Source organism: Apiospora marii, assembly GCF_038362585.1.
Source record: "Apiospora marii strain CBS 49790 chromosome Unknown utg000005l_segment0_segment0, whole genome shotgun sequence".
Classification (NCBI taxonomy): Eukaryota; Fungi; Ascomycota; class Sordariomycetes; order Amphisphaeriales; family Apiosporaceae; genus Apiospora; species Apiospora marii.
In genome coordinates, this window is record NW_027117377.1 from 590,018 (window position 1) to 616,516 (window position 26,499).

Genomic DNA, 26,499 nt, shown 5'->3' on the forward strand with positions numbered 1-26,499 from the left:
TGAGCCGTTCACGATATGTCCCGACAAGATGGAACAAAGATGAATAAGCAGGATATGCACGCCAAATCCGCAGGCAAACACCACCAGGCGAGGTAACGTACCATAATCACCGATCCTACTATTACACAAGAACTACCATGTATAAGAGTATGCATTATAGCCCATATGATGCATCGGATGTTCCATTCCCAGCCCGATATAGGGCCTGCTATCAACACGTGCATGCGCGGAAGCCGATCCTGCATATGTCCGACTGGCCTCCCCATGTCGCCGGCAGGCAGTCCGGAGCCTACGCTGCCATGCAGGATGTACTCAGTGTCGTATTCCGGACAACACGTACGTATCGGCATATGTGCGCGACTGTCAAAAAAACCCCTACAGGCGATCGCAACCCGCATACCCGGTTTGGGAAGCCGCGGTTCCAGACGGGCTGTCAACCAGGGCTGGGGACTTTGCCGGAGGGAGGGAGCCGGTCACATCTCACATTTTCCCATTTCCCTTGCCTGCTGCCAACACGAGCTCAGGTGCTATGCTGATGGGGTGGTGGGAGTTGGGGTAATTAGCAAAAAGAAGAATGAATTGACTGACTGCAACCACCCACCCCCCTGACAATCTAGATCGTATATAGCTGAGAGAGCTTTTTGCTTTTTCTGGTATTACCTGTGGCTTTCTTTCTGCACATTGCTGTTTTGGTCCAGATGCATATTTCTGCCAACCCCCCACAATCCTCATGGTCGAAGAACTTCCTGGTACTTCAGCATGTTCTTGCCCAAGTACCCCAAACAAGCTTTTTGCATACATGGGTGAGGTGATGGCACGCTGCAGGAATGACACCCCTTCCCCGGCGGTGAAACGAGCCGCCTGCCTGGCTGGTTGGCTCGCTTCAGGGCCTTACCTAACCGGCACGTAGCCAAGCTTGAGAAAGTTGCTTTTCCCATGCTTTCATTCAGAGTTTTCTATGTATGCGCTGGCTAAGATGGCGCGACATGTCAGTAAGTAAGGGAGCGAGCAGCACACAGCCCATTCGTTCCTTCTCCTCTTAGCTGCCTGCCTGTACGGGAAGGGAAGAAAAGGTGGTGTTGACTACGACATACATGCATATCCGCAGATGCCATGCTGCATGACATGTCATGGGTTCGTCTCTATAAATATGATATGATACGTATCACTTTTTGGTCCCCGACTCGTGGAGGATACATGAGGTAAAATAACAACGTGGAAAAAGAACAGTAACAAGATACTCGCCCACTGCCCCAAGTACTTACATAACCCACTCCCCTTCCTGCCGTGTATTTTTCACCGCTACACGTCAACTTAGCTACCGAGACAAAAGGAAGCAACCGCATCACTAAGATGTCGACAAAAGGGGGTGTGGGTTCGATGCATAAGGAACGGCCGTTGGACGCAAGGGGGAAAGGAGGATATGTCAAAAGCCAGGAACGATTTTGTGTGGCCCGGCGTAACTTCCGGCGTCAGGTGAAAATTTTTGCCACAGCCCTACATACATAACCATCATACATTACGTACATCTGCCTCGTTTCTTTTCCCGGCTCGTTTCTTCTTCTTCTATTCCCTCTGCTTCTAGTCTGTCGACGCCGTATAGTTTGGGTTCTCGTATATATCTACCCAAACCCACATTGCTTCTAGCATCTGCCGCTGTTCCGCAGGACTTTGTTCTGCTGATTACAGTTGTGCTGAATTTTCTTGTTTCGAAAACGATCAGGCGGTCTGAACGCCTTCCAATCCTTCCTCGTCCATGTGGCGACGGGGGCTCCCGCCCGCCCGCAACTGCATCCCCTAAGGTTTAACGCCAAGCAAGAGAAAGGCTCCCACGGTGGTGCCGCCTAGCCGCCCGGAAGCGGCCGTTCGGCGATGGGCGCGACGTCCGAGAGTATGCGGACACCGCCGCCGCTTGGTCAAGCAAGGTACCGGAGTCAAGGCCTATGTGATGTGAATCTTCCCGGTACCACTTGGCATTAGGACAACGTTGCGGTTCATACGTACTGCGTGTGAAATACCAACGGCAGAGTGGCATTCCAAGACCATGGCATCACGGCGCCCATCAAAAGTTACGCATTCGTTATGGGGTACCGCACGACACACGCCAGCCCCCTATTCCCAGCTTGGGATGCGAACAGCTACACACAGATCTGTATGGACCAGGATATTCACCAGTCACAACCAGGCCGAGATCAAGATTCCAGTGCAGGGGAGAGAATTAAATTTACGAAACAGATGGAGAGGTGGAAATGACCCAGTGTTTTGAGGAGGGAGGAAAAGGGGGACAACGATATTAACCTTATTAACCCATTCTAGGCAACTAATTCACATACAGCCAGCATGGTCATTAACTGCCGCTGCCAGCCGCCGCTACACACCCACTAACCCGAAGGAACCCAGTCAGATATCCACCTCAACGACATCCGACGCAGGCACAGCCGAACACGTCAACACCATCCCATCCGCCTGCACGCCCGCCCCCGAGACCGACCCGCACGTGACCCTCGCCGCGCAGCTCCCGCACGCGCCGACGCGGCACCCGGAGTCGGGCGTCAAGCCCAGGGACTCGGCCAGCTCCAGCAGCGAGAGGGGCTTCTCCCGGAACCACGTGGCCGTCTTGCCCGACTTGGCGAAGCGGACCTGGGCCTTCTCCAGGTCACCAGTGCCCAAGGAGGTTGACGACGCGGTGAAGGATTCGCTACGGACGTTGGACGCCGGGATCTCGATCTCGGACAGGCATTCTTTGACTAGGGTTTCGAAGGCGGTGGGGCCGCAGACGTAGAAGGTCGACATTTTGGCCGGGACGTCGAGCTCGCCGGCGCCTAGGACGTTCCAGCGGCAGGAGGCGCCTAGGATGGATTGGAGGGTTTCGCGGTCTGGGCGGCCTCGGTGGACGACGACTTTGCCTTTGCCATCGTCGACATCGTCGTCGTCGTCGTCGCAAATACTCAGTCCATCAACGCCCAAACCAAGACCTTGACCGACTTTTCCATCTTCTTCATCACTCTTCTCTTCCCCTTCTTCCCCAAGCCCGCCCGTGAGGAAAACATGCCGCTCCAGCGCCACCGCCTTGGGCATCGTCGCCACCGCCTCCCGCCACAGCGCCAGGTCCCCCCTCGACCGCGCCACGTGCACCCACAGCGCCGGCGTCCGCGCGAACTTGGGGTGCAGCGCGTGGGCGCCCAGCATGGCGGCGATGGGGGTGATGCCGATGCCGGCCGAGACGTAGACGGGCCGCAGGGCGACGGGGCGCGACCAGTCGAGGACGAAGCGGCCCGCGGGCGAGCGGGCGGATAGCACGGTGCCGGGGGCGGCGTGGGTGTGCATCCAGGCTGCGGCGCTGGTGTCTTGGGGGGTCGTGGGTGTTGGTGTTGGGGTGGATGATGGGGTTTGGGGGCTGCGCTTGATGGTGAGGCGGTACGAGGTCGGGCCGTCGCGCGTGAGGTAGTTGGAAATGGTCCAGCTTCGCACGTCGTGATCGCGCTTCGATGTGGTAATAGAGGGCACGCGCACCGAGAGAAACTGCCCCGGCAGGTAGTTGGCCAATGGTGTGTCGTCGACGGATTCGAGGTAGAACGACTTGACGTCCCCAAGCTCCTGTACGACCTTAGTCACACGCAGCTCGCGCCAGCCCCTCCAGGCGTTCTTGCCGGCGTTGAGCTTATCCTCGATGGCGACCTTCTTGGCGGACAGAAACTTCTTGTTCATGGGCAGGAGGAGCTTGTGGTTCGCCAGCAGGTCGAGCGTGTCGCTCGTCTTGAGGGAGGCGTCGAAGGCGATGCGCGAGATCATGGCCACGCTCGGCTGCTGCTGCGGCTGTTCTCCGTCGGCGGCAGCGAATGAAGGGGAAGGGACGCTCTCGACCACCACATCGTCGCCGGGGTGCACGCGCCCGCCCTGCAGCACCCGCATATAGACGCCCACGCGACCGGACTCGGCGAGGGGCCGGAGCCAGCCGTCCTTCTGCCCACACCGCCACGAGACCTTCTGGCAGGGGATGCGGGCCCCGCAGAGCTCGAGGCGGACGTCGGGGCCGATGCGCCAGACCTCGCCGAGGTGCATCTCCGTCTCGAACCTTTGTCTGGTGCCATCCTGCTTCTTGTACCGCAGCGTGATGTTCTCGGACCAGTGGCACCAGTCCCAGGCCGCGCGGTCGACGCCCAGCTCGGCGCACCAGTGGTCGTAGTGCTCGGCGAAAAAGACGTAGACGGGGCCGTCGTGCACGGCGGGCTGGTTGCCCACCACGCCGTCTTTCTCGTTGATCTCGATGGAGTCCGTGGGCGACGTCAGGGGGTCGTGGATCAGGGACGTGGTCAGTTTCATGAAGCCGAGGTCGAGCTCCCTTGGCAGGGAGCGGCTGACGGCGACGACCTCCATGATGGCGTTGTGCAGTGCGGATGTTGTTGTTGCTTACTACAACAACAGATGCTAAAAGACGAAACTTGAACCTGAAGCAGATGAGGACAGTTCAAGTCGGCGCTTCAATACGGGGAAATCGTTAATTAATAATACCACTGTTCTTCATCCGTCATCTCGGGGTCGGCCTCGGGGTTGTGGCTCCGGCTCCGGGCTTCGGATTTCTAAGTACTTAAAGATGGATGACGCTAATTGGAGGGGGACTTAGTGGCTTTAGTAGCCTATAGTGTGCCGGCCGAATCAAGCCATCCGTCTGACTCTACTCGTCCGCTGCTATCGTGTGTACAATATTAGGACCTCTGATTGGCCACCTCTCGGTCGAGTCGCGACGTCGGCTTTACCTTCACTGGCTTGACTCATCTCTTTGATAGTCTACATGGCATAAAGCTTGACTGCGGAGTGGCTTACCACTCGCTGTCCTGGATTTATTCATTTGCTGGCATAGCCTTGTAGAATAGCCAGTACGGGATGCATCATTCGTGGTCGTGCCATCAGGCGAGCCAGGATATTGGAGCATTGCCATTAACGGCAGGTACTAACTAACTCGTACGGCAGACAGGCGGCGGGTGAGGTGCATGCAGACTTATGCATGCGAGCGGAGCTCAGCTTCAGCTGCCAAGTCTCAGTCTTTATATGCGCCCACCGCCCGCATTCTCTGGGTATGCCTCTCCATCATAAAGCTGGGGTATTCTCACAATTCCACAAAACAACCACTTTGATTCTAGCATGTCTGTCGTCCCACAATGGCGCTCCCAGGACCCTGTGAATACGAACCGCTGTGTGCGCCGAACGACATTCGGCTCCTCGACCTCCAACCCGACGCCGCCGGAGGAGAAACACCGTCCATCACCCTGCGCATTGCCAATCTCTCCGACGACCCGGACTTCGAGGCCCTCTCCTACGTCTGGGGCGACGCCGGGAAAACTCGAGATGTTCTGTGCAATGGCCATCGCGTCCAAGTGACGACGAACCTGTACGACGCCCTCGGCCAGCTGCGCCTTCCGGACCGTCCCCGAACGCTGTGGGTGGATGCCCTGTGCATCAACCAGTCGGACCTGGACGAGAAGTCGCAGCAGATCCAAATCATGCACTCCATCTATGCGTCGTGCCGGCGCTGCGTGGTCTGGCTGGGGCTGGCGGATGAGCACTCGGACACGGCGATGGACGTGGTGCAGCTAATGGCCGAGCTCGTCAGCCAGAGGGCGAACGTACCGCTGGAAGGGCTGGATGAACACTTGAAAAAGACAGGGCGAGCTCTCCGGCAAGTCTCCGAAATTGGCCATCCGGAGGTCCTGCCGCCAAAAGACTCACCCGAATGGGTATCCCTCTTCAGTGTGCTGTGCCGACCATGGTTTACTCGGGTTTGGGTAAGTACGACAGAAGAAGTCCGATAATGAACGGCATCAGCCGTCGCGTAGATAATAGCAGAAGTCCTAACACTTTTTCGCCTCCCGTTGATCCAGGTCATCCAGGAAGCCTTCTTCTCGCCCGACCTCCTCTTCCACTGCGGCGCGCGCACCTGCCGGTACTCGGCCCTGTACTACGCCGCCGACTGGGTCCTCTGCCACGCGCACGAGCTCACCGTCGCCCTCCACGCCGCCGGCGTCAAGTGGCGCCACAACCCGAACCGCTTCAACATTATGTTCATGCGGCCGACCGAGGAACTCGAAGAGCAGCAGCGCGCCCAGCGACTATCGGAGCTGCTGAACAACTGCACCAAGTTCCGCGCCACCGACGCGCGCGACAAGGTCTACGCCCTCATGCACCTGCCCGCCTTCCGCCGCGAGTACCCCGGCATACGGCCCGACTACCGCCTGCCGACCGGGGCCGTCTACGTCGACGTGACGCTGCGCCTCCTCCGGGAGAGCCGCGACTTCTCGGTGCTGACCATGGTCGACCGGAACCGCAGTTGCGACGTCCCCGGCGGCGGCGACGAGGAGGAGGAGGAGGAGGAGGCCCTGCGCCTCCCGTCCTGGGTCACGCCCTGGCACCGCCCGGCGGCGAATCCTAGCGCCTCCTGCTACTGGTACCACTTCATGTCCGCCGGGGGCAAGTCCGAAGAGGCCCAGGCGGCGCAGGCTGTGAGGCTGGTGCTGTCGTCGGGGTCTTCTTCTCCAACGGAAGAGGGCACCATCTTGCCAAAACCAGCCGCCGTCCTCGGCGTCAGGGGTTTCGAGTTCGACGTGGTCCACGACGTCAGCGAGCTCGAGTTCTGGGCCCGGCGGGTGCCCCCCGACGAGCCGCACATCCCGCTCTTCCGCACGCGCACGGGGCCTTGGGCACGGTACCGTCCGCGAAAGGCGGACGATGATATTGAAGCATCACCAGTAGCCCCGGCCTCAGCGTCACCACTCGAGGGAACCAATTGTCCCTACGCGACCGAGCCCGAGGTCGTCGCCGCCTACGCCCTGACGCTCACGGCCTCGTGCCGCGAACACCGCGGCATTTACACCCTCCGCTGCCCCGACTCCGCCCACGCCCACCACGCCGCCGACTTCGTCGCGTACCTGACGTGGGCGCGCGCGCTGCGGCGGCGGCAGGGCCCCGAAGATGGCGGTGGTGGTGGTGGTGGGGTTGGGCTGCTGCTGACCGACGACGACAGCGCCTCGGAGCCGATCCCGCCGGGCGACTTCTACCCGCCCGGGCTGTACGCCGCGGAGCGCCCGACGCTGATCGACGCCGACGGCCGCGAGGTCCGGGACATGGCGCGGCGCTACGGCGACATGGCGTGGAACTACAATATGAACCGCTGCCTCTACCGGACGCGGCGGGGATACCTCGGGACGGGGCCGCATCGCGTGCAGAGGGGGGATGTCGTGTGCGTCTTCATGGGCGCCGCGGTGCCCTTCATCTTGCGGCCGCGCGGGGCCGATGGCGAGGACGGGTACACGCTCGTGGGCGACGCTTACGTGCACGGAGTCATGGACGGCGAATTGGTCAATGATTGGGAAGAGGGGAAGGCGGAGCTTGATCTTCGGGAGTTCCATATCCATTGATGAAGTGGGCACTAGGAGCAACCGGCATGAAGAGCAAGGGAGCGCGCGCACTGGTCTTTACCATGATTGATGGTGATTAGCATGTTCACTGGTTAACTCGTCCAGCAGACGGCCGCGCAAACCAGCCCCAGAGAACCAGCATGACCGCCAAGCATGCAAACACGACCAGCGGCAGCAGCTGGATCCCAATCACCTCGGCCATGACCCCGAGCCCAAACGGCAACAGCGCTGCACCGACCTGGCCCACCAGCGCGACCACCGAGACCGCCATCACGTGCAGGTACCGCGGCAGCAGCTGGACCAGCAAGACGATGGCCGACGGGAAGAGGGGGCCGAGGCAGAACCCGATTAATGAAACCAGCACGACAGCGGGCGTTGTTGACGACTCCGACATGGGACTCAATGCAAACAGGACATCGAGGACGACGGCGCCGACGACGTAGACAGGCACAGCGCGCCGGACGCCGAACTTTTCCGTCACGAGGCCCAGCACCAGCCGGCCGATGGCCATGCCGAGGCCGAAGGCGGTCGAGCAGAGGCTGGCGGCGTAGAGGGACATGTGGCGGACGCGCTCCATGTAGGCGACGATCCAGCCGGTGATGAGGGCCTCGGTGCCGACGTAGACGAGGAGGAACGAGGCGCAAATGCCTACCACGCTCTTGTAACGTGTAGATGTCCTTGTCCCGGGTCCCGATTCCGAGAGGATGGGTGCGATGATGCTATTGATGTGCTTTCGGTAGCTCTTCGCGTCGTCGGCGCGGAAGGCGAAGGTCATGATGAGCAATTCCAGGATGGAAGCAGCACCCTGCGTGTAGTAATAGATCAATTAGTTGAACTTCAATGCCACCGTAACAATCCGAAAATGAACGGGTTACGAGACCTGCCAGAACGTAAAACCATTCATACCAACGCCCCTGACCCTCGCGCGAGATCAAAGTCGCCGCCAGAAACGGCCCCAGCCCCGCCCCAGCCGAGTACGCCCCATGCAGCATCCCCGACGCCGCGCTCGCGCTCTCGAGGTCGCCCGCCCACGCGCAGACGGACCCGTCCACGACGCCGTGCCCCAACGAACCGACGACCCACGCGCCGAGCACGACGGGGAACGGGGGGTGCAGCGCCACGACGGCAGCCATGGCGACGTGCAGGGAGGGCCCCACGACGGCGATGCCGCGGCGGCCGTAGCGGAGATGGAGGCGGCGGTTCAGCTGCGCGGCGACCAGATAGCCCGCGGGCGCGGCCAGGAAGAGGAGCGAGACCTGGGGATCGCTCAGGCCGCCGTAGTCGGCTTTCACGCTCGAGAGGATCACGCCCGTCGTGCTGACGAACATGCCGAGCACGGCGAAGCAGTACATGGCCGCGGCCAGCTTGAGCGCGTAGCTGCCTTCGTCGTCCTGGAGGGATGCGTGCGCTGCCATGGCTTCGGCGGAGCCGGTGGCGATGGCGATGGTGGTTGCGCGATGGCCGCCATCGTCGTCATTGGGTGTTGGGTACCGAAGTTGAGGCTGGTCCGCGGTCGCACCCGTACCGTCCGCGACCACCCCATGTTCATTTGCGCTGTCATCTGTCAGTAACGGGCTAGACTCGGATGGCTGAGCCGGGAATGATGATGAGCGGCGACCGAAGAGCCAATCGAGACTCGGAAGACCCATGTTGATGGTGTTGTTGGTTGAGAGTGATGCAGAGTGTGGATGGATTTCCAAATGCAATTGAACGCGGTAAGGGGGAACACTGCAGTGAGCTGCGTGGTATTGCAGGCCCAGCTGCTTACCTTACTGGGCAAGGAGGGGCCTGATCCGCAGGGGTTGGAGGGGCTAGCAAGCACCATGCCGGACGTTCCCCAGACCTCGAGGATCCCCCAAGCATTGTGCATACGGCCCTTGTGTTAGCGTGCCAGCCAACGTCCCACTGCAGCCAGCAGGCTGCATTAGCTGGTCCATTCCTGCTGTCTTGTGCTCTTCGATCTGAGCTGTCAGCTCTCTACCTTCTTCCAGCTGCAATGCATCTTCGCAATGTCACACCAAAAGAATGGGAGAATTATGGGGCTTGACAGTTCGTGATTTGTTGCGAGCTTTAGAAAAGCGCCGGTCTCCTTTGGTGAATGCGAGAGCCATCTCGAGCATGCCAGCTGGTTCCGATGCGACATTGCCCGCGATGTTATTCCCATCGGGTAGGCCCAGTTGGGCATCGTGCATCTGTAACCGAAACTCATGAATGCCGCCGGCAAAGATACCCCCTTTTGTGCGTATTGACTTTGGCCATGGCCGGCTTCCATCCTCCGCCTCTAATGGTGCCAACCTGTCTACTGTTCGCGCTTTTTTGGCCGGACGGGTGTCGAGTCTATGTTTGCGATTGCATTGGGACTTGACAAGACCCGAAACCATGGAGCCCATCTCTCTCTCCATACTCGGAGCCTTGGGGTCAATCGTATCGATCTTCAACGGCGGTTTCGATTTAGTCAAAAAGTTCCGGAAACACCGCAAAGAGAGGAAGAAGGCCAAGGAAAACAAGGCCCTGCAGAAGTCCGTCCACAAGAGTCGAGCCCGCAGCCGGCAGGCTCACGACGACATGGTTCGACTGCTCAGCCAAAGCTTCCGCTACGAAGATGGTAGGTCCTGGTTTATACCTTCCTATCCTACATACTAAGCCCATTTGACTGACCAGGAGACTAACGACTTTCTGCATCCTGAACAGAGATCTCCAGGTCACAGTTTAGATTGATCTCCAACAAAGTGCGCGTGTGGATCGACCTGGCGTTGGTCTCGAGCAGGGATGAAATCTCCATCATCTTCCCGAAGGCGGCCCTGCTTCGCTCCATGTCCGATGAGATCCAGTCCAGCATTGGGAACGATCTCGCCGGCCTCGCTCAGAGGATGGTGCAGGCAGCCCCCATCCAACAGATGAGATATCACTGTCCCCAAAGGAACGAGGACCACTACTCTGGCACCGACAATGCTCCCAGAGTCATTGGATTCATCAAGTGCTATGGATGCGGTTGGGAATCGGACCCAATAGATCTTGATCTGAACATAGATGCGGCCTATAGCTTAAGCCGGCATGCGCTAAGAAACTCTGACGCCAGCGGCGAAGACGGCAAATTCATTTGTCGCGTGTGCTTTGCCGTAAAGGACTACCATGGGCTCGCGGATTGTCTACAGTGGCACGGCGTCCACCAGGTCAGGCGCGCCTACGGGTCCGAGAGTGCGGGGGCTTGGACTCAGTGAAACCAGCTTGCAAATTCTACATGATTTATTTGTAATGAGATATGTTCACTAGTCACGACGTCAAAAATTTCCAAGTGAATTCTTTGAAAGCTTGATCTGAACGTCTGATGCTACGTAGGTTGATCTCTTCCAGACTGTAAGGAATCGAGTATGACTTGAACTAGATCCATAGCCCCGGTACGTATAGCCCAAGCCAGCGGCGTCGTATCGGACACCTCACCCCCAGCGGCGACCTCGCCGCGCCTTCCCCGGCCCCTCCTGCTCTCGGCGACATCCTGGATCCGGGCCCCCCAAACCCCGCGCACCATGTCCGGCGTCACCGCCGGGTCGCGAAGCAGCGCCGGCTCCGCATCCAGCGGCGCCCCGAGCCGGATGAGCTCGCGGGCGAACCGGACGAACTGCTCCCGCGCCGCGGGGTCGTACCGGTGTGCGCTGTACTGCGTGGCGGGTCCGCATCGCCACGACGCCACGGCGTGCAGGGCCGACCAGCCCTCGGCCGTCACGACGCGGGGGCTGGCGCCGCCCGCGAGCAGGCGGGCGCACAGGCGGATGGCCATGGCCTCCGACTTGGCCTCGCCCGGCGACAGGGCGCACAGCAATGGCGTCCAGCCGCTGCGGCTCAGCAGGTCGATATCGGCCGCCGCGCCATGGGCGAGCAGACACTCGACGACGTCGTCGCGGCCCGAGGCGGCGGCGTAGTGGAGGGGCGATCCGCCCTGGTGGCTGGGCTGGCGGACGGCGGCGTTGGCGGACTGGGAGTGGGACAGGCAGAGCTGCAGCTGCTCCAGGCTTCCGTTCTGCGCGGCGAGGTGCAGCGGCGTCTCTCCGGCGTCGTTGGTCGCGTCGGGCGAGGAACCGTGGTCCAGGAGGAGCTGGGTGGCGACCAGCCGGTCCTGTGGCGTATCTTGGAACTGGAAGTTGAAATGGTTACGGCTCGGCGGACCCTTGCGGAGAAGGCAATGGAGAGCAGTCGAGCCCTGCGACTTCCGAGGATCGGCCCCTTTCTCCAAGAGCGTGGCCAGGCAGGCTGTGTAGTCGAGCTGCGATGCCGCGGAGGGAAGCAACCGCCCCTCCTTGGCCCACCGACCAGGGCCATCTGGGTCTGCCCCAGCGTCGACGAGGCGGCTGATGACGCGGCGCTGGCGGCGTCGGACATCCGCCTCCAGTTCCTCGTGGGTGACGTCGCCTAGCTGCTTCCTTCTCAAGCAGCCCGTTTCGTCCTCGCCAAGGGCCATCCTCTTGAGTATGACCATTTCCAAGGCCCCCTGCAGGTCGCTCTGTTCGTACACGAGCCGGTCCAGCAGCACGTCCACGCACACGTCCCAGCGCTGCGCCGCGGCGCCAGCGAGCGAAAGCTTGCGCTCCTCGGCCGTCCAGCCGTCCCAGACGTCGAGGAAGAAGGCGACGAGCTCGGGCCGCCCGTTGCGGGCTGCGACGGCGAGGCAGCTGAGCCCGCATGCCGGGTCGTCGTCGACGCGCCCTTCGGGACCTACTAGGTCCCAAAGCCGCCGGGCCATCCCTAGCTGGCCCGCTTGCGAGGCCGCCTGGAGGGGTGTGAACTGAGGATCGGACGACTCTCTCCGGCTGGGACTGGCGCCGGCATCGAGCAGCATGTGGACCGCCACCTCGTCGCCTCGGTAGATGGCTTCGAAAAGGGCAACCCGAATGGTATGTCTTGGATCGATCTGGGTACTCCAGATTTGGAGGATTTGCGCCAAGTAACCTGTGTCACAGTGGCGAGCTCCGCCTCTCAAATAGGGTCGTAATAAGGGATAGAAGTCGGCATCATGAGGGTTCGACGGCGGGAACTCATGCCCTGGTGTTTGTGGGTTGCCGGTCACGAGCTTGGCTTCAGGCTGTTCCATCGCGCCGAAGTGTTTGGCTAAGAAGTAAATAAAAGATGGGAAGTCGGGACGACGGATCGGAAAGAGCTTGGGGAGGGAGGGTTTACACCGGTGTAAATGCTGCGCCGCCCAGGCACCGAGCCTTATCTTATCAGAGTGTTCCAATGGGTGTAGTTTGGCATTGCCATCCAGCCGTTGAGTACTTCTATGGCCTATGTTTCGAGAATTACTCCTTGAATACCGCACTTCATTCGGCATGCATCACACCCTGCGCCCTAGATTATTGCATTGTTTGTGGGTAGTCTTTCTGGCTACCCGCCTTTCATCTCAGTAGTATCAACTATCTTACACAAGTGAAGGCAATCACACCAGCGGCAAAGGACTTTGCAAGCACCCCGGAGTTGAAAAGAGATCTGCGATAGATTGTGTCGATTGTCACGAGCACGGCTGGATAAAGAAAACTGAGTTTACCATCTTTGACCCCAACTATAGATCAAAAAAAGAAAAAAAAAAAAAAAAAAAGAAAGTAGATATGAGCCGCAATACGGTGAGTAAGTCGCACGCCAGGGGCCAGGACGGCAATTTCATATGCTGCGTGTGCTCCGGATAAAATAGTTGTCATTGCCTCGGGCGTTTTTGTAAGTCCTTTGTTTCTGTCTGCGAGCCTTGGCATGAGCCGAGAGTCAAAGGGGGAAAGGGGGGAGGGGGAAATGGCCTCGAGTGCTGATGTCACGGCTGCATATTAGTGGACCGTGTGTCTCACATCGGTAATCTAGACATAGATCCTGTGACTACGCATCAAAGATCTTTGTAGTTCCATGTGGAGCAACATCAATAGAAACCGTAGCCTTGCAGTTGTTTAGAAGGCCACGGCGTCAAGCAGGTCCGGTCGCTTGTGCTTCTGGCAGCGTGGAGGCCTGGGAGACGTGAGGCACAGTGAATTTATCAAAAGGAGTCAAAGATACATTAATTTGATGCTTCAGTCCGAGAACAAAACCGAGAAACTACTACACTTCCCGACTTTGCTCTTAAGTAGAGATGACTCGCAAGCTCTCAAGTGGGGCATGAGAGGGAGAGTGCTTTCATGTTTCTACACCATTCACGTCTAACTTGACTGGTGGCAAGGAATAGATCAGATTTGTATTTTCGAAGGAGAGAGGGAGGGGAAACATGAAAAGTCTTACACGGAGGAGCAGAGTGCCACCTCATCGCCGCGTTTTGAGCTAGAACCATCGTGTAAAGTAGGGATACAACAATGATTCCGGTAAGCTCTTGAGTAAGAGTTCGTATGAAACATGACCATGGGGATCTTGTGCCATACGTCATACCGGCGCCATCTGGATCTGTACGACCATTTTCAATAATTTGATGTAACGGCTACACAGCAGGTTCGGCGTCAGAAAGCAGTGTCGTATGCTTTAATGTTCCACAATAGTGGACTGGGATCATACAAAGCTCTCACAGTCGAACACGAATTACCTACTCTAGCTAGTCGCTAGCCATTGATCGTAGGACTGATTCAATCAGGTGTTACTCCAGCTTTAATGCTTACGAGGAGTGTATTAGAATCGCAGCGTAGCTAGAGTGACATATACCGCCGGGATACGCCCACATGTCCCATTCATACTTTCAAAGAACCAGCTCTCTATCATAAATCTTGTTGATCTCCCAATTCCTCGTAATCTCACGAATCATGACCGCCGCGTTGGAGCCGCCTGTCCCGAACAGTATCGATCCAGAACATGGACGCAGACATTACGATTCTGGCATCGAGGTAGTCCACTCCGAGTATGACCCTGAGTCTGGTCCTCAAGCTCGACCCGCCGAAGCGGATGGATACGTTTATCCCACTCAACATGTGCAACAAGATGAGGGTTTGGAGGTCAGCCATAACCAATCAGTCCCCGATGAGATTCCTCTCGACCAAACAGCGGACAGCCGGAGCGGTATCGCACCATTAGAGAAGACGAACAAGAAGAGAACTTTGTTGTTCCTAGGCATCGCAATCCTGCTGGTCGTTGGCGCTGTGGTCGGCGGCGTCGTGGGTACACAGGTGAAGAAGGCGAGGGGTGGGAGGACATCTCCAGAGTACGTACCGCAACATGACTATATTCAAGCTTGCAGTTTGAGTAGGTACTCACTATGGAATAATAAAGTATCACCACACCCACTTCTATGGTCGGAAGTCCCACGAGCGTGAGCCCGGGGCTCGCCCCCACAGCCGTTTCATGGGGCTACCCACACCTTGAGGTATTTGCCTTGACCATGAACAACACCGCGGCCGTATACCGAAAATGGCGAAATTCGAACGCGACATCGGAATCCGATTTCACACCCCAAGGCAGAGATATGGAACTTGTAGGAGGGCACGTCGACACCACCGTGGCACCGTCCATTTCCCTAGCTTGGTATCTGTACACAAGTGGCGAAGGCAATACGCAGAATGCGACCTCGGTACATATATATGACATGGTTTACAAAACCGGCCTTTACAAATTCCATGACGAGGCACAGCTTTTCACTCCGTGGGGCAACGTTCCAAAGGAGAAGCTTTACTATTGGGACATATGGGAGAACATAGAGAGACCCCACAAGACCAACTACCTGAGCGCACCGACTTGTGCACAATATGACAAGACTGTAGATATGGTCAAGGTGTTTTTCATCAGCCCAAAAAGCACAGGTTCTACTGTATGTTATTTCCAATTCACATCTACTAGCCATTGGGAGGGTCCTTTCCCCATATACGGCCAGGATCTGCACGAGGTAAGCGCTACCCATCGCCCTGAGTGCCAGCCCAAAACCTCCTTCGGAACATACTAACCAAAGACTAAACTCTTCTTCATCCAGTGGGCACCAGCCGTGATCGCACCGGAAGGCAATGATACACGCCTTGACGTCTTCGCTGTGTCGCGCCAGAATAACCACCTCCTGCACACTCACTTCGAGGCCGAGACGAATCAATGGGCGGCGTACGAAGATCTGAAGGGATTCCTCACAGTGCCGCCTACTGTGGTTTCACCAAGTCCAGGGCGGTTCGAAGTCTTCACTCGAGGAGGTGACGGTGGTCTGTGGCAACTAACCTTTGATGATGGCAAGTGGTCCGACTGGCATCTCATCAGTGGCACAATACGAATCCAGGGTCAGCCTCACGCTGTCGCTTCGAATGCCAGCAGCATAGATGTTTTCGTGTGGGGCGAAGCAAGAGGTGAGATGCTGTACAAAACGTACGATAGCACAACACAGAGATGGTCGCCTGACAACGATGGTTTCACTACGCTCATATCAAGTGGACTGGTTGGTCCACCGAGTGCTCTGGTGTATGGGAGCGATGTGCATGTGTTCGCGTATAATAGCCAGAATCAAATAGTGTGGCAAACTATTGGGTCGGATAAGAAGGCGAGCGGCGACGCGAAGGCTTGGGCTGACGTGCCCTATAATGTAGCTTAGAAAAGGAATTAGGATTCGAAACCTGTTGTTTCAGAATTCAGATACTGAATTCCCAATATTGATGGTATTTGTGAATAGAAGAAAGATTGTAGGAGTGATGATGCATCCGCAGGCGTAGAGTCCCAGAGGAACACACCCCTGAGGTTCAGGCTTCAAAACTTCAGATTAAGAATGGATGCCAAAAATTGAAATAGAAAAGAGAGATCCCCCACTGTATTCTGCCGTTAATTAGCGCCCCAATTTCCAAATGCCCATGACATGATCAAGATAACGCCGACCACATATCACAATCTACACTAATAGTAGCCCCTTACACCAACACGATATCCATCCTGTCATTCTTCCGAATTTTGGTAGCCGGCAAGCCTCCGACCCCAACACGCTCATACCGATCCCCAGCGCTACCAGGAAGCGGCTTGACGATCAAAACGTATTGGATCTTGCCGTCCAGATCGATCTTGCCCGCATGCTCTTTTTCCGTCTCGTCCTCGGTACCGTCCGGGTCCCGCTCTACGCCAACAACAACGCATCTAAGAACACCAAAGTCGGGCGAGGCATTGTCATCCCCATCCATGGTGATGCCTTTCTTCCACCACATCATGTCAACGTCCAGCCCGAACGCAACGGCCTCGATCTGGGCGACTCTGTGCCCCTGACGCTCTGACGGCCGGACGTTCCACTCCGGCGGTATCGTGACATTCTCGAAGCTCCAATCCGTGCTCTTCATGGGCACCTCGAGGTATTCGATGGCGCCCGTGTACGCCATCCACGACCACGACGGGACCAGGGTATCTGCCGGCTGCTCTATACGCGACAGTTGCTGGCGTGGGCTGGCCCGCTTCCACAGCAGGCTGCGCTGCGGAAACTTGCCGATCACGCCAAACTCGGCCCCCGTCCCAATCGTCTCTCCGAGCCGGTCCTCCAGACCGCGCAAGGCTACGGCCCGGTCCGAGTCGTGGGAGAAGTCTCGCGTTGAGTACAGCTGGTACAGGTACTGGAACAGGACGATCTGGCCGCCCTTGAAGTAGTCCAGTACGTACTTTGGGAACTCGGCGTCGCCCATGAGATTGGCTTTCGTGCTGCGTTGGCATGTCAGTACAGGGGTCCAAGAAAGACTTTGGAGACATGACTTACTTTACCAACCTGGTCAGCGTCTCGCAATGCACCCCTTGTCCGCACTCCCAGTAGAGCTGCGTGGAAGTGAAGTGAATCGTCCTCCTGGACAAGGCCCTCTCCTGGAACACCCACCCTCTGCTCGCCAGCACGGAGTCCTCTACGTCATCCCGGAAGTTGTCAATACTGCGGCACAGATACAAGTGAGACCCGTCTGGGGTCGTCACGGTCGCCGTCTTTCTTGAGATCCTGGGTATTCTAAGTTCTGGGTCTTCGGGGCCCAGGAAGCCCTCTGTGGAGGATTTGGCCGAGCTGGCGGCCAAGGTGCAGTAGGCAAAGCCGAAGACGTCGCCCATCTTCTGGGCCTCAGCCGCCCAGTCTCCGTCGTCTCCCTGGATGATGCAAATGGAGTCGATCCAGAGGTACCGGACCCCGATCTCCCGGGTGACGGTGACAGCATCACGGAAGCTCTTCGGCAGCAGTCTGAAGGGGATGTTCTCTTTGTTGGACTCTATCGTGCCGCTCGTGGTGCAGAAGTTCTCCTCGTCCGTCGATTGTCCCCAGCAGTGGCTCAGGGCGACGTACTTGGCCTTGAGCTGTTTGTCTGTCGTCTCGACGAGACGGAGGGCGGACTCTGCCGTGGTTCCCACGTCGATGACTCTTGTTGGCATCGATGGTAGCTCATCCGCCTCCTTCCACGGATAGCACCAATGGTGGTCTTTGTCGCAAGTGTCCCGCCACGCTCGGATCAATTCGTACTGCTGGGGGCTGCCCATAGGAGACAGGTCGGGGTAGCCGACCTGCGCGATCTCCTCTACATCCTGTGTGGGCGTTGCAGGGTCCGCATAAAATGATAGGACGAGTGACTCTTTTCCCTTGTAAGAAGAGATCCTAAACTCCGAGCCGACCCGGTAAATGGTGCCGCGCTGCTCAGTCCACCCCAGGCATGACAGAGCTTCTACAATGACGGCGCAGATGTTGCACTTCCCCGACTCCTGTTTCAGATGGTCTTGGTCGAAATGGATCTCCGACCGTGGGGACAGGAAATCAATCCCGCTGCACTTGCCGCACTTTGCAGTGACGGCTATTGACGGTGGCGCTGGCGGGACCCAGCCCGGCCTCCGGAAGAGCGCCCTGGCAAATTCATTGTCGGGAAACGCTTCCCAACTGTCTACGAGATCAGCAATCTGTTCTACCCTGTATGTCTCTTGTTGGATTGAGGGCTGGCCCACTTGATTATGTCCGGCGCCACGACGAGGGGGCAGTCTCCTGCCAACGCAATAGGACTCGTCTCTGCGCGCGGTATCGAACACTTTCTGCAGGCGGTCCTTCGCCTCTTTCGAAGTAGCACGCAGGCGCATGTCTATCGGCTCATCTTCGAGCTTCGCGGCCTGCGAGAACTGGACCTTCAGGAGGCGGTCTTGCACCAGCTTCACGATGTCCTTGGTGGCCGATGTGCCTGCGTACCGGAGTATGAGGGACATTTCTTTTTGCACCCGCCGATGGACCTTGGGATCCTTTCCCTCCTCCTTTTGCCAGAACTTATCAAAAGCCTCCGAGTTGCGGAAGTCCTGGAGCCGGCTCCAGCCGCCCCCAAGCCAGGTGGCGAATTCGAGAAAACAGCATCCGGCAGACCAGACATCGAACTGGCGCGAGCGTGGACTGTCGCGGTGTTCGAGCACGTCGGGCGGTTCGTATTTGAAGGTAGCGTGCCAACTGGTGGATGGATCTTCCCGCTTCATGGTGTTGATAAGATGGAGCTTGGCGAGGCCGAAGTCGGCCACCACCAGGCGACCCAAGTCTCTACCGTCCTTGACGTGGAGCAGGTTCTCGGGCTTCAAGTCGCCGTGACGGTACCCCTGCCTGTGCAAGACCAGCAGGGCATCGGCGATGCCGAGCATCTGCTTCAAACACCACAGCACCAAAGGCCCAGACGACCTCGCATCTTGAGGAACGGCATTGGTTTTCTGCCAGAACTCATTGAGGTTTCCGCCTTTTGCCCAGGGAAAAATCACATGACATTCCGACCCTCTCTCAAATGCTCCAAGAGCCTGGAGGATGTGGTCATGCCTGGGTCTCAAGTGGGCGATTCTGCCCATGTTCTCTTGCTCTATCCCGAAATACTTTTTGAAGGTCGGAAAGAACTTCTTGACGGCCACAAGCTGGGGCTCGGCTCGGGGCTGAATCATGTCAGTTCGGCACTTTCAAAGTCGATAGAAATCGAGGTAGCTCACCTGATTGTCACCCGGGCCTCGCCAGGAGTTGTCCAGCAGCTCAAGCTGGTGGACCTCGGCAGAGCTTCCGCTGTATGTTATCGCGTGGTGATGGCGGGTGGGGATACGCAATGGAAGTGGGCAGTTGAGATTGAGTTTGAGGAATTTGTAACGTGAGAAGGTTGGAACCTGGAAACCCCAGTGAAAGTTGACAAACGAGTCGATCTCCGAGGGATCCCAGCCACTTAGGACGGGAATGGGATCGTTGGTAAGCGCCGAAGTGGTTTTGTCAAGAGACGAAACCTTTTCGGCTCCGACATGTTGGCCTATAGGCAGAAACGCATCATCCACGCCGGCGCTTTTGAGCTCAGCGAGATCCTCCACTTGCTTTGTCCACACCAGTCCGAGGAACATCGTTCTGGCCCTAGACATGACGAATCCTGTCAAGTCACTTGTGTGTCGCAAGTTTTGTTCGCGTAACACGGCCTCGACATTCGGCCTCGTCAAGATTTCCTGCAGCTTGTCTGCAGGCACATACAGATTTTCTCCGACTTGGGGAGCGCACTTAACCCGAGCTTTACTAATCCTGCTGTTCATGTCCTTCATATGTGGCTTAGAACGCCCCATGGCGACTGTGTCTAGAGGGTGTTGCCTCAAGAGGCTTGTCGCGGCTTCAAACCAATGACCAGTTAGCCTTCCAGTAGAGAAATACAAGAATTATTAGGCAAGCATGCTACAAAACCCCAAAGAAGAGTTCCCCAAAGAAAAGCATCTTACCCAACGTTTTCAAGGTTCTCCAGAGCAATCCAAAAGTAAGGCTCCAACAGACCAACAAGAGTTTATTAATAGCTTCAAAAATGAGAGAGTTACGTTGTTTCTCAATTGTTTGCAGGTGACTTGAGCTTGACCTAGCCATAACTCCCACGAAGGGACCTAGAAGCGGAAATGAAGGTATATGTACCTTGTAATGGCATCATCGCAAGGGAGCTCGAAGTCGAGACTGATAGGGGGTTTCCTGTCTACCAGGAGCTCCTGCACGCCAAGGCATTGGCAGCTCGTTCCGTTGTGATCAATTTACCTAACTTGGAGCTGCCAGACTCAATGGAGATAGCTAACCCGCTCTGATGCGCCCGGCTTCCTTGAGGGCGCTGCACACCAAGCGGCAAAAGGGCGATTTAATGCAATGTATTTTCTTCAGACCGCCAAACCGAAGTCTCTTATTGGTAACAGATGCACATTGGTAGGTGACTGTCGCATCAGGCCATAAGCTATTGAAGCAGGCTCTGAAGCCACCGAAGTAGGCTGTGGGGTCTTTGCAGCAAGCTGAGGAGGTATTGCAGCAGGCTGTGCTGGGTATGGAAGCAGGCTGTGGGTTGGCATGGAGGCAGGCAGCAGGCTGTGGTAGTCACCGACCCCAAAACGGGCAAATATGCCGGTGGCGTGACAAGCATGAGCGAACCACCCACCCTGTCACCTGCCAACCACCACATGGAGAAACAACTGACTCTTAGAGAGCACGATAAGAAAACTAACTAACCATGAAAAAGATTGGCTGATCCCTACGACGTACATGCATACTTTACACATATGTGTAGATTATCCATACAATGAAGTTGATTGTCCGTCAGCTGGGTGTGGTCACAGTTATAGGCAGCTGCTTATCCTCCCATGAAGGATCCCGGCCTTCAGCTCCCTCCTACTCGCGCCATCCCCTTCCGTGCGTCATGTTCTGTGTCTCTGTACAAAACAGAGTTGTCGGTGGGCGATTGCACCATGGTCGGCTGGATTACCAACCCTCAGGTGTAGATCGCGGTAGAGTCTTGCGGGTGTAGGTGTGGGTGGGGGCGTGCTGACTCCGCGTCGATGGTCTCAACTCCGTCGTCAATCGCGGACTTGGAACACGGCGCGGGTTCGCATTGGATCATGTGCTTTGGCTGGAATACTTGAATTATGTACATGTCATTCCGCATTTCGAAGTAGAAGTCCTTCTCCCCTAGCACCCGCTTCAGAGACTGGACGAGATGCCACTGGCTCTTGACATGCTTGTGGTGGACCTCGATGGTCTTCGAGGGCTGGCCCTGACTGCAGTCTTGCTGCCACATCTGGACGAAGATGTTCTGATGGTGGGTTGAGATGGACTGAAATTGATTGAGAGTGACTGAAAGTCACGAAAAATTGGTTGAAAATGGCTGGAATATGATAATCGTCGAATGTATGTAGTAGAATGGAAACAGGCTCTCGGCCATAGGCTTAGGTGGAAACAATATGAGAACCCATGATTTACTAGATACGGTTGGAGATGGAAGGAGATCGGAGACGTCAAAGTACAGAGTGCAGCGCTGGCGGGTACATATAGGTCTTCAGCCAAGGCGGCAATGTCAGGCGTAGGCAAGCAAGAAATCCCGAGGGCCCCTGGACTCGAGACAAGTGGAAAAACCTCACTTGGCCTGGAAGGAGGGTGTGGAGGGGTGGCATTGGTCTGACAGGCATAGCTGAGGGGCTATGCCATGGCATGCATATGCGGCTGGGTTTATTGGATGTAAGCCACTCTGATATGCCTCGCCTAATTTGTCACGCTGGGTTGGAGTACACACCTTCGTACCTCGGCCTGTTTGCTGCTTGCTCCGAGGTGAGCAAGGATAAATGGCCAATCATGAAGATTCTGCAAACGCCGCTCTCCCTTTGTCGGTTTGATCTGCCGACCTAAGGGTACGGGTTTTCTTGCTGCACTGAGGACTTTCCCATCGATGGGCTGCTACGACTTCCATTTTCAAACACCCATTGGGGCCAGACGTTTAATAGCATTTACACGGTGAATTTCTTGGTGCATGGACCAGTGCTAACTTTCAGGGGCTACCGGCCAGGTGCAGGATTCGTTGCTGACTTTGAGATTTTCATTTGTTCTGTTTCCCATCTACACGGGTAACCATGTTGAAAGTGGGCTCACAGGCAGAAAGTACCTTGAGGTGGGTTGCGTCGCTCCAATTCCATAAATAGGCAATTAGGGCAGATCCAGGATAATGGGGGTGGCTCCGCAGCAACCATACTTACTGCCCCTCCCACCCTCTCCCTCCCAGAGTAGTTAAGTGATATGCGGCTGAAGCCTTTCGGTGTGCGTAGGGAACACCCACTCCATCCTGGTAGCTGTTGGGGGCCACTTGAGCCGTTGATAGGTTACCATCTATAACAATTGCTTTTCGCTCCTGACTGGACCAAGGCTAAATCCACTTACTGTCCATGCCGGGTATCCGATAACATCGACATTGTGTCATTGATATACTCCATTCACGATGCACGCTGCTCCAACCCTAGCCTTTTCGTCTTCAGGGCCGAGGCCCTCGATCTGCGAGGAGGGTTCATCGCCCCACAGACGACAGAGTGCATCTATACCTAACACAAAGTCCTCCTTACCGGAGGTGAACACAAGGCCCAACACCAATAGGTTAGCAAAACCAGGGTCTCTGCATACCAGCCATGGGGTAAACTCATCCAATGGCTCGAATCTGCCTAAAATCCCCGGCCAAAGCATCACCTGGAGCGAACAATCACCAGGCAAATACGCCTATCAATCTTCTACTGTGGCCAAACCAAAGAGCCGGAATCCGGACTTCGATGCAATAATAACCATCCATGACTATGGTCTAGGCCGGTATGCCCAGCAACAAGTGGAAAAGTACCCATTAACTGGAAGCCAGCCAATTCCCACAGGGAGTTCAAGGCAGCAACCACGGGCCAACAGCCCTGTTGAGGATCGTTTGTCGTCTTTCAATGGCCCTGCCAGTACGGCCAACGGGGCATCAGACGAGCGCGTGAACAGGAATTCCCATACAATCTCCTTGGCAGAAAGTGTGCACAAAAGGCTCTGGAAATATCGAAAGCTCACCAAGTACGGCGACAGAGACGAATGTTTCGTCACCCACGAGGACGTCTTCACCCATGTCAATAAATCAACGATCGAGAAAGTCTTGGCAGAGACCTTCACGGGAGAGGACAACGATGATCGGCTCAGGCAAATCTGCGGAGGGAAGCATGCACTAAGCCGCCGCATGATACTGGCCATACTCATCATGATCCGCAAGGTCGAAAGTATCAAAGACTTCATCAAGGCCGGTATCTACGATTCTCATCTCCCACTCGACCGGGGCCAGCTGAAAGGCAATCCCTTCCCCAAAACAGAGGGAAATGGACACAGCAAGACGGCTGCTCGGAATCACTTCGCCGAATGGGAGCCAAAGGAAATAGACGACTTCTACAATACTCAGTATTATGTGCTTACCCCTTTTTTCCATATCAGCAACGAAGAGGTGCACTTCTACAAAATGGGCAGCAGCAAGATCAGACTGCCTTTCGCCGAATGGGACGAGAAAGGGGAGGGCGGCCACGGCAAGGTCTATCAGGTGAAAATCCATAGCTCTCATCACAATTTCGTCCCCTCCTCTGTACGTACCGCCCCCTTCCTATCCGAGGCGAGCTATCCGCTGACGCCGCACAGAACTCTGGTGGCGAGCCCGTATTTGCGGTCAAGTCTGTCTTCACAAAGAGTTACAAACAATTTGCCAGAGAGGTCCGGGTGCTGCAGCATTTCAGTGGCTCCTCAACAGGGCACATCCACCTAATCAGACTTTTGATGGCCTTTACGCATGGGGATAACTATTTCCTTCTATTCCCCTGGGCATCGGGTAATCTGATCGACCTTTGGAAGCGAGACCCGCTACCAATCAGGTCACTCGCAAAGGTTCGCTGGCTTATCGACCAATGCAGTGGGCTGGCTGCGGGCTTAGCCAAGCTGCATAACAATAACTCCTGGCGTTACTATCATGATGGGAAACTGTCCCAGTTGGGACGACATGGTGATATCAAACCGCATAACATCCTGTGGTTCGATTCATTCGATGAGCCTGGTCGTGTCCACGAAGATCACCTCGTCGTTTCTGACTTTGGACTGTCTATCTTCCATTCCTCGGCGGCCAATACCGAGCTGACAACAGCCAACAACGTGGGCCGTTCTCCGACATATCGACCCCCCGAGGTGGATCTAGGCAATGGCAAAGTCCAACAGAAGTATGACATTTGGAGTCTGGGGTGCCTCTACCTGGAATTTATTTCGTGGTTCCTTCTTGGCTACGAAGAAACGAGGGGGAATGGCCCAAATAGCTTTTCTGAGCATCGAATCAAGAAGGATAATGCACATGAAGATAAATTCTTCATTATACTCAATGGAGGGCCCGACGGGGGATCGTATAAGGCTGTGGTAAAGCAGGAGGTGAAAGCGGTAAGTATGAATACATCTGAATACACCGCCCCCTCAAAAGGCAAAGAGATTGACTGACTTGATTCCCAGTGGATATGGAAGCTCCGAGAAACAAAGGACTGTCCGCAAAGCCTCCTGGACTTCCTCGACGTGATACGGAATCTGATGCTGTTACCTGTTGCTCACGATAGAGCACCGATGAGGTGGGTCGATACGCTGTTGGCCAGTATAAAAGAGCAATGCCACACTAGTCCCGAGTACTGCCAGGGACCTGGCAACAGTGTACTCAACCTGGCGGCCAATAACAGGGAGGAAACACCAGCAACCGGAAGCCTCCGCGTAAGTAATCATCATAACCATATAAGAGGATATCCGCTGACCATGTGAAGCAATCTGCAATTGCCAACGCAAATTTGGAGATGATGAACTCGGAACTCGCCGTCACGTCAGGTTCCCACGAAGAGCTTGACGATATAATCCTCGACCAACTTGGAGAGGATCTTGACGATGTGATCCTCGACAAACTGCAAGACTGCGAGCTTGGAGCCAATGATGACCGCGAGGAACCAGCCACTGGAGATTCTGAGACGAGGGATCTGCCGACAATAATTGCCCCTGAACCCGCACGCGATGAGTTTGTCTTGAACCAGCCCCCTCGCCGAGCCCTGACACCCGACGAACTACCGTCTCTCAAGACTGATATAACCACCACGTCAGAGACGTACCAGCCCTCAACACCGGGTGACTCGGCAATTGTGGTCGTAACACCCTACGCAGAAACAAGTCCCGAAAAACACACCATCCGCCCCGCTGCTTCGACGATATGCGGCAGCAGGGCTTCTATGGACAGGTCATTCATGTCTGAGCGGCCATCCGCCGACACCCGTCGAACCTCTGTCTCCGAGGCCATGCCCAGCCAAGAAGAGCCCGCTCACGAGACGGTATTAGCATCCAAGGAGCCCAGTACCGTTACTCCAGACCCCGCACAGCCGGTCGCACAGACTGGAAGGAAGACCAAAAGGCGGCGACGAAGAGATAATTATCGGAAAAAGGCAATCAAGATACTGCGTCCGATATGGAACAGGTTCAAACAACTGGTTGAGGACGTTCTGCTGGATGATAAATCTTTGGCAAGCAGAAGAAGCACCATGAAGTCCAAGGATTCAGCGCCGTTGGATCAGCCTTGCCTGCGAAGATGACTTATTTAAAAGTCAAGTGAGCACTACGTAGAAGTAGCTATAAGAGACTGTAGGCTGGTATGACAGATGATTTCAGTGCCCATTCTGTGCTAGATTAATGACAAAAATGGGCACTCAGATATGAGATATGTATACATTCAACTCCAACCTCGTGTCACGATCAGTCTTTTGAAACAATTTTATCCAGTATGGGTTGCACATGCAGTATATTTACACCATAGGGAATAGTCTGGTGTTGAAGCTGGCAAATCATATATCTTCTGAACGCAAACTTCATTGTGTTCACGGCGACGATATCTTCAAGCCCAGCCATGTCGCTGGCAGTTATCCAGCAGACCGGACAGCCAATGGGATCGGCATCACGTGTACACTCATGACCTCAGGGTCGAACCTGCGTATGTACATAGTTTAGGTACAGACCAGACCCGTTTGTTCCACTCGGCGCAGACCGAACTACTCGACTCTTCCCCACGCCTTCTAGAAACCCTGAGAGACGCTGGCGGCAGCCCCTGATGCAAACGAACGACTTCCTTTACCCACAGTGGCCTCCCTAGAAAACTCTAGAAAACGGTGACGATGGGCCTTTCACTCCCTCTAACGTATCAATGGCCGCCGCCAGCAAGGCGCGACGTCTCGGCTCCGCTTCGCTCACCCGATGACAGCGGCGCCGTGGCCACCAGCTGCCTCGTGAGCATAGACCTTTGCCCCCACCGCATTGTAGGGGTCCGTCGTCCAGGGAACTCGCTTCACCGCCTCCATTGCGTCGTCATCCTCCAGCGTGGGAAGCGGGCCTAGG

General features: G+C 56.2%; 9 protein-coding genes across 9 annotated transcripts; 4 read left to right on the forward strand and 5 right to left on the reverse strand.

Annotated features, from left to right (window-relative positions):
* Nucleotides 1-2,400: 2,400 nt before the first annotated feature.
* On the reverse strand, nucleotides 2,401-4,377 carry PG985_008106 (uncharacterized protein; the record flags this gene model as incomplete). The annotated part of the gene is made up of 1 exon (XM_066827874.1): nucleotides 2,401-4,377. One exon carries the CDS (start codon nucleotides 4,375-4,377, stop codon nucleotides 2,401-2,403), a length of 1,977 nt encoding a protein of 658 aa, XP_066682786.1.
* A 782-nt stretch (nucleotides 4,378-5,159) lies between these two features.
* On the forward strand, nucleotides 5,160-7,412 carry PG985_008107 (HET-domain-containing protein; the record flags this gene model as incomplete). Its single annotated transcript, XM_066827875.1, has 2 exons — nucleotides 5,160-5,783; nucleotides 5,880-7,412. 2 exons carry the CDS (start codon nucleotides 5,160-5,162, stop codon nucleotides 7,410-7,412), a joined length of 2,157 nt encoding a protein of 718 aa, XP_066682787.1.
* Nucleotides 7,413-7,497: 85 nt separating this feature from the next.
* On the reverse strand, nucleotides 7,498-9,061 carry PG985_008108 (MFS general substrate transporter; the record flags this gene model as incomplete). Its single annotated transcript, XM_066827876.1, has 2 exons — nucleotides 7,498-8,217; nucleotides 8,288-9,061. The coding sequence occupies 2 exons, from the start codon at nucleotides 9,059-9,061 to the stop codon at nucleotides 7,498-7,500; spliced, it is 1,494 nt and encodes a 497-aa protein (XP_066682788.1).
* Nucleotides 9,062-9,791: 730 nt separating this feature from the next.
* PG985_008109 (uncharacterized protein) lies at nucleotides 9,792-10,633 on the forward strand (the record flags this gene model as incomplete). Its single annotated transcript, XM_066827877.1, has 2 exons — nucleotides 9,792-10,017; nucleotides 10,104-10,633. The coding sequence occupies 2 exons, from the start codon at nucleotides 9,792-9,794 to the stop codon at nucleotides 10,631-10,633; spliced, it is 756 nt and encodes a 251-aa protein (XP_066682789.1).
* A 110-nt stretch (nucleotides 10,634-10,743) lies between these two features.
* On the reverse strand, nucleotides 10,744-12,498 carry PG985_008110 (uncharacterized protein; the record flags this gene model as incomplete). The annotated part of the gene is made up of 1 exon (XM_066827878.1): nucleotides 10,744-12,498. One exon carries the CDS (start codon nucleotides 12,496-12,498, stop codon nucleotides 10,744-10,746), a length of 1,755 nt encoding a protein of 584 aa, XP_066682790.1.
* A 1,672-nt stretch (nucleotides 12,499-14,170) lies between these two features.
* On the forward strand, nucleotides 14,171-15,927 carry PG985_008111 (uncharacterized protein; the record flags this gene model as incomplete). The annotated part of the gene is made up of 3 exons (XM_066827879.1): nucleotides 14,171-14,565; nucleotides 14,634-15,243; nucleotides 15,328-15,927. 3 exons carry the CDS (start codon nucleotides 14,171-14,173, stop codon nucleotides 15,925-15,927), a joined length of 1,605 nt encoding a protein of 534 aa, XP_066682791.1.
* A 310-nt stretch (nucleotides 15,928-16,237) lies between these two features.
* Nucleotides 16,238-19,880, reverse strand: PG985_008112 (uncharacterized protein; the record flags this gene model as incomplete). Its single annotated transcript, XM_066827880.1, has 3 exons — nucleotides 16,238-17,006; nucleotides 17,062-19,220; nucleotides 19,275-19,880. The coding sequence occupies 3 exons, from the start codon at nucleotides 19,878-19,880 to the stop codon at nucleotides 16,238-16,240; spliced, it is 3,534 nt and encodes a 1,177-aa protein (XP_066682792.1).
* Nucleotides 19,881-21,049: 1,169 nt separating this feature from the next.
* PG985_008113 (uncharacterized protein) lies at nucleotides 21,050-21,355 on the reverse strand (the record flags this gene model as incomplete). Its single annotated transcript, XM_066827881.1, has 1 exon — nucleotides 21,050-21,355. The coding sequence occupies one exon, from the start codon at nucleotides 21,353-21,355 to the stop codon at nucleotides 21,050-21,052; it is 306 nt and encodes a 101-aa protein (XP_066682793.1).
* A 1,188-nt stretch (nucleotides 21,356-22,543) lies between these two features.
* On the forward strand, nucleotides 22,544-25,703 carry PG985_008114 (kinase-like domain-containing protein; the record flags this gene model as incomplete). Its single annotated transcript, XM_066827882.1, has 4 exons — nucleotides 22,544-23,692; nucleotides 23,746-24,525; nucleotides 24,595-24,843; nucleotides 24,894-25,703. The coding sequence occupies 4 exons, from the start codon at nucleotides 22,544-22,546 to the stop codon at nucleotides 25,701-25,703; spliced, it is 2,988 nt and encodes a 995-aa protein (XP_066682794.1).
* Nucleotides 25,704-26,499: the final 796 nt, after the last annotated feature.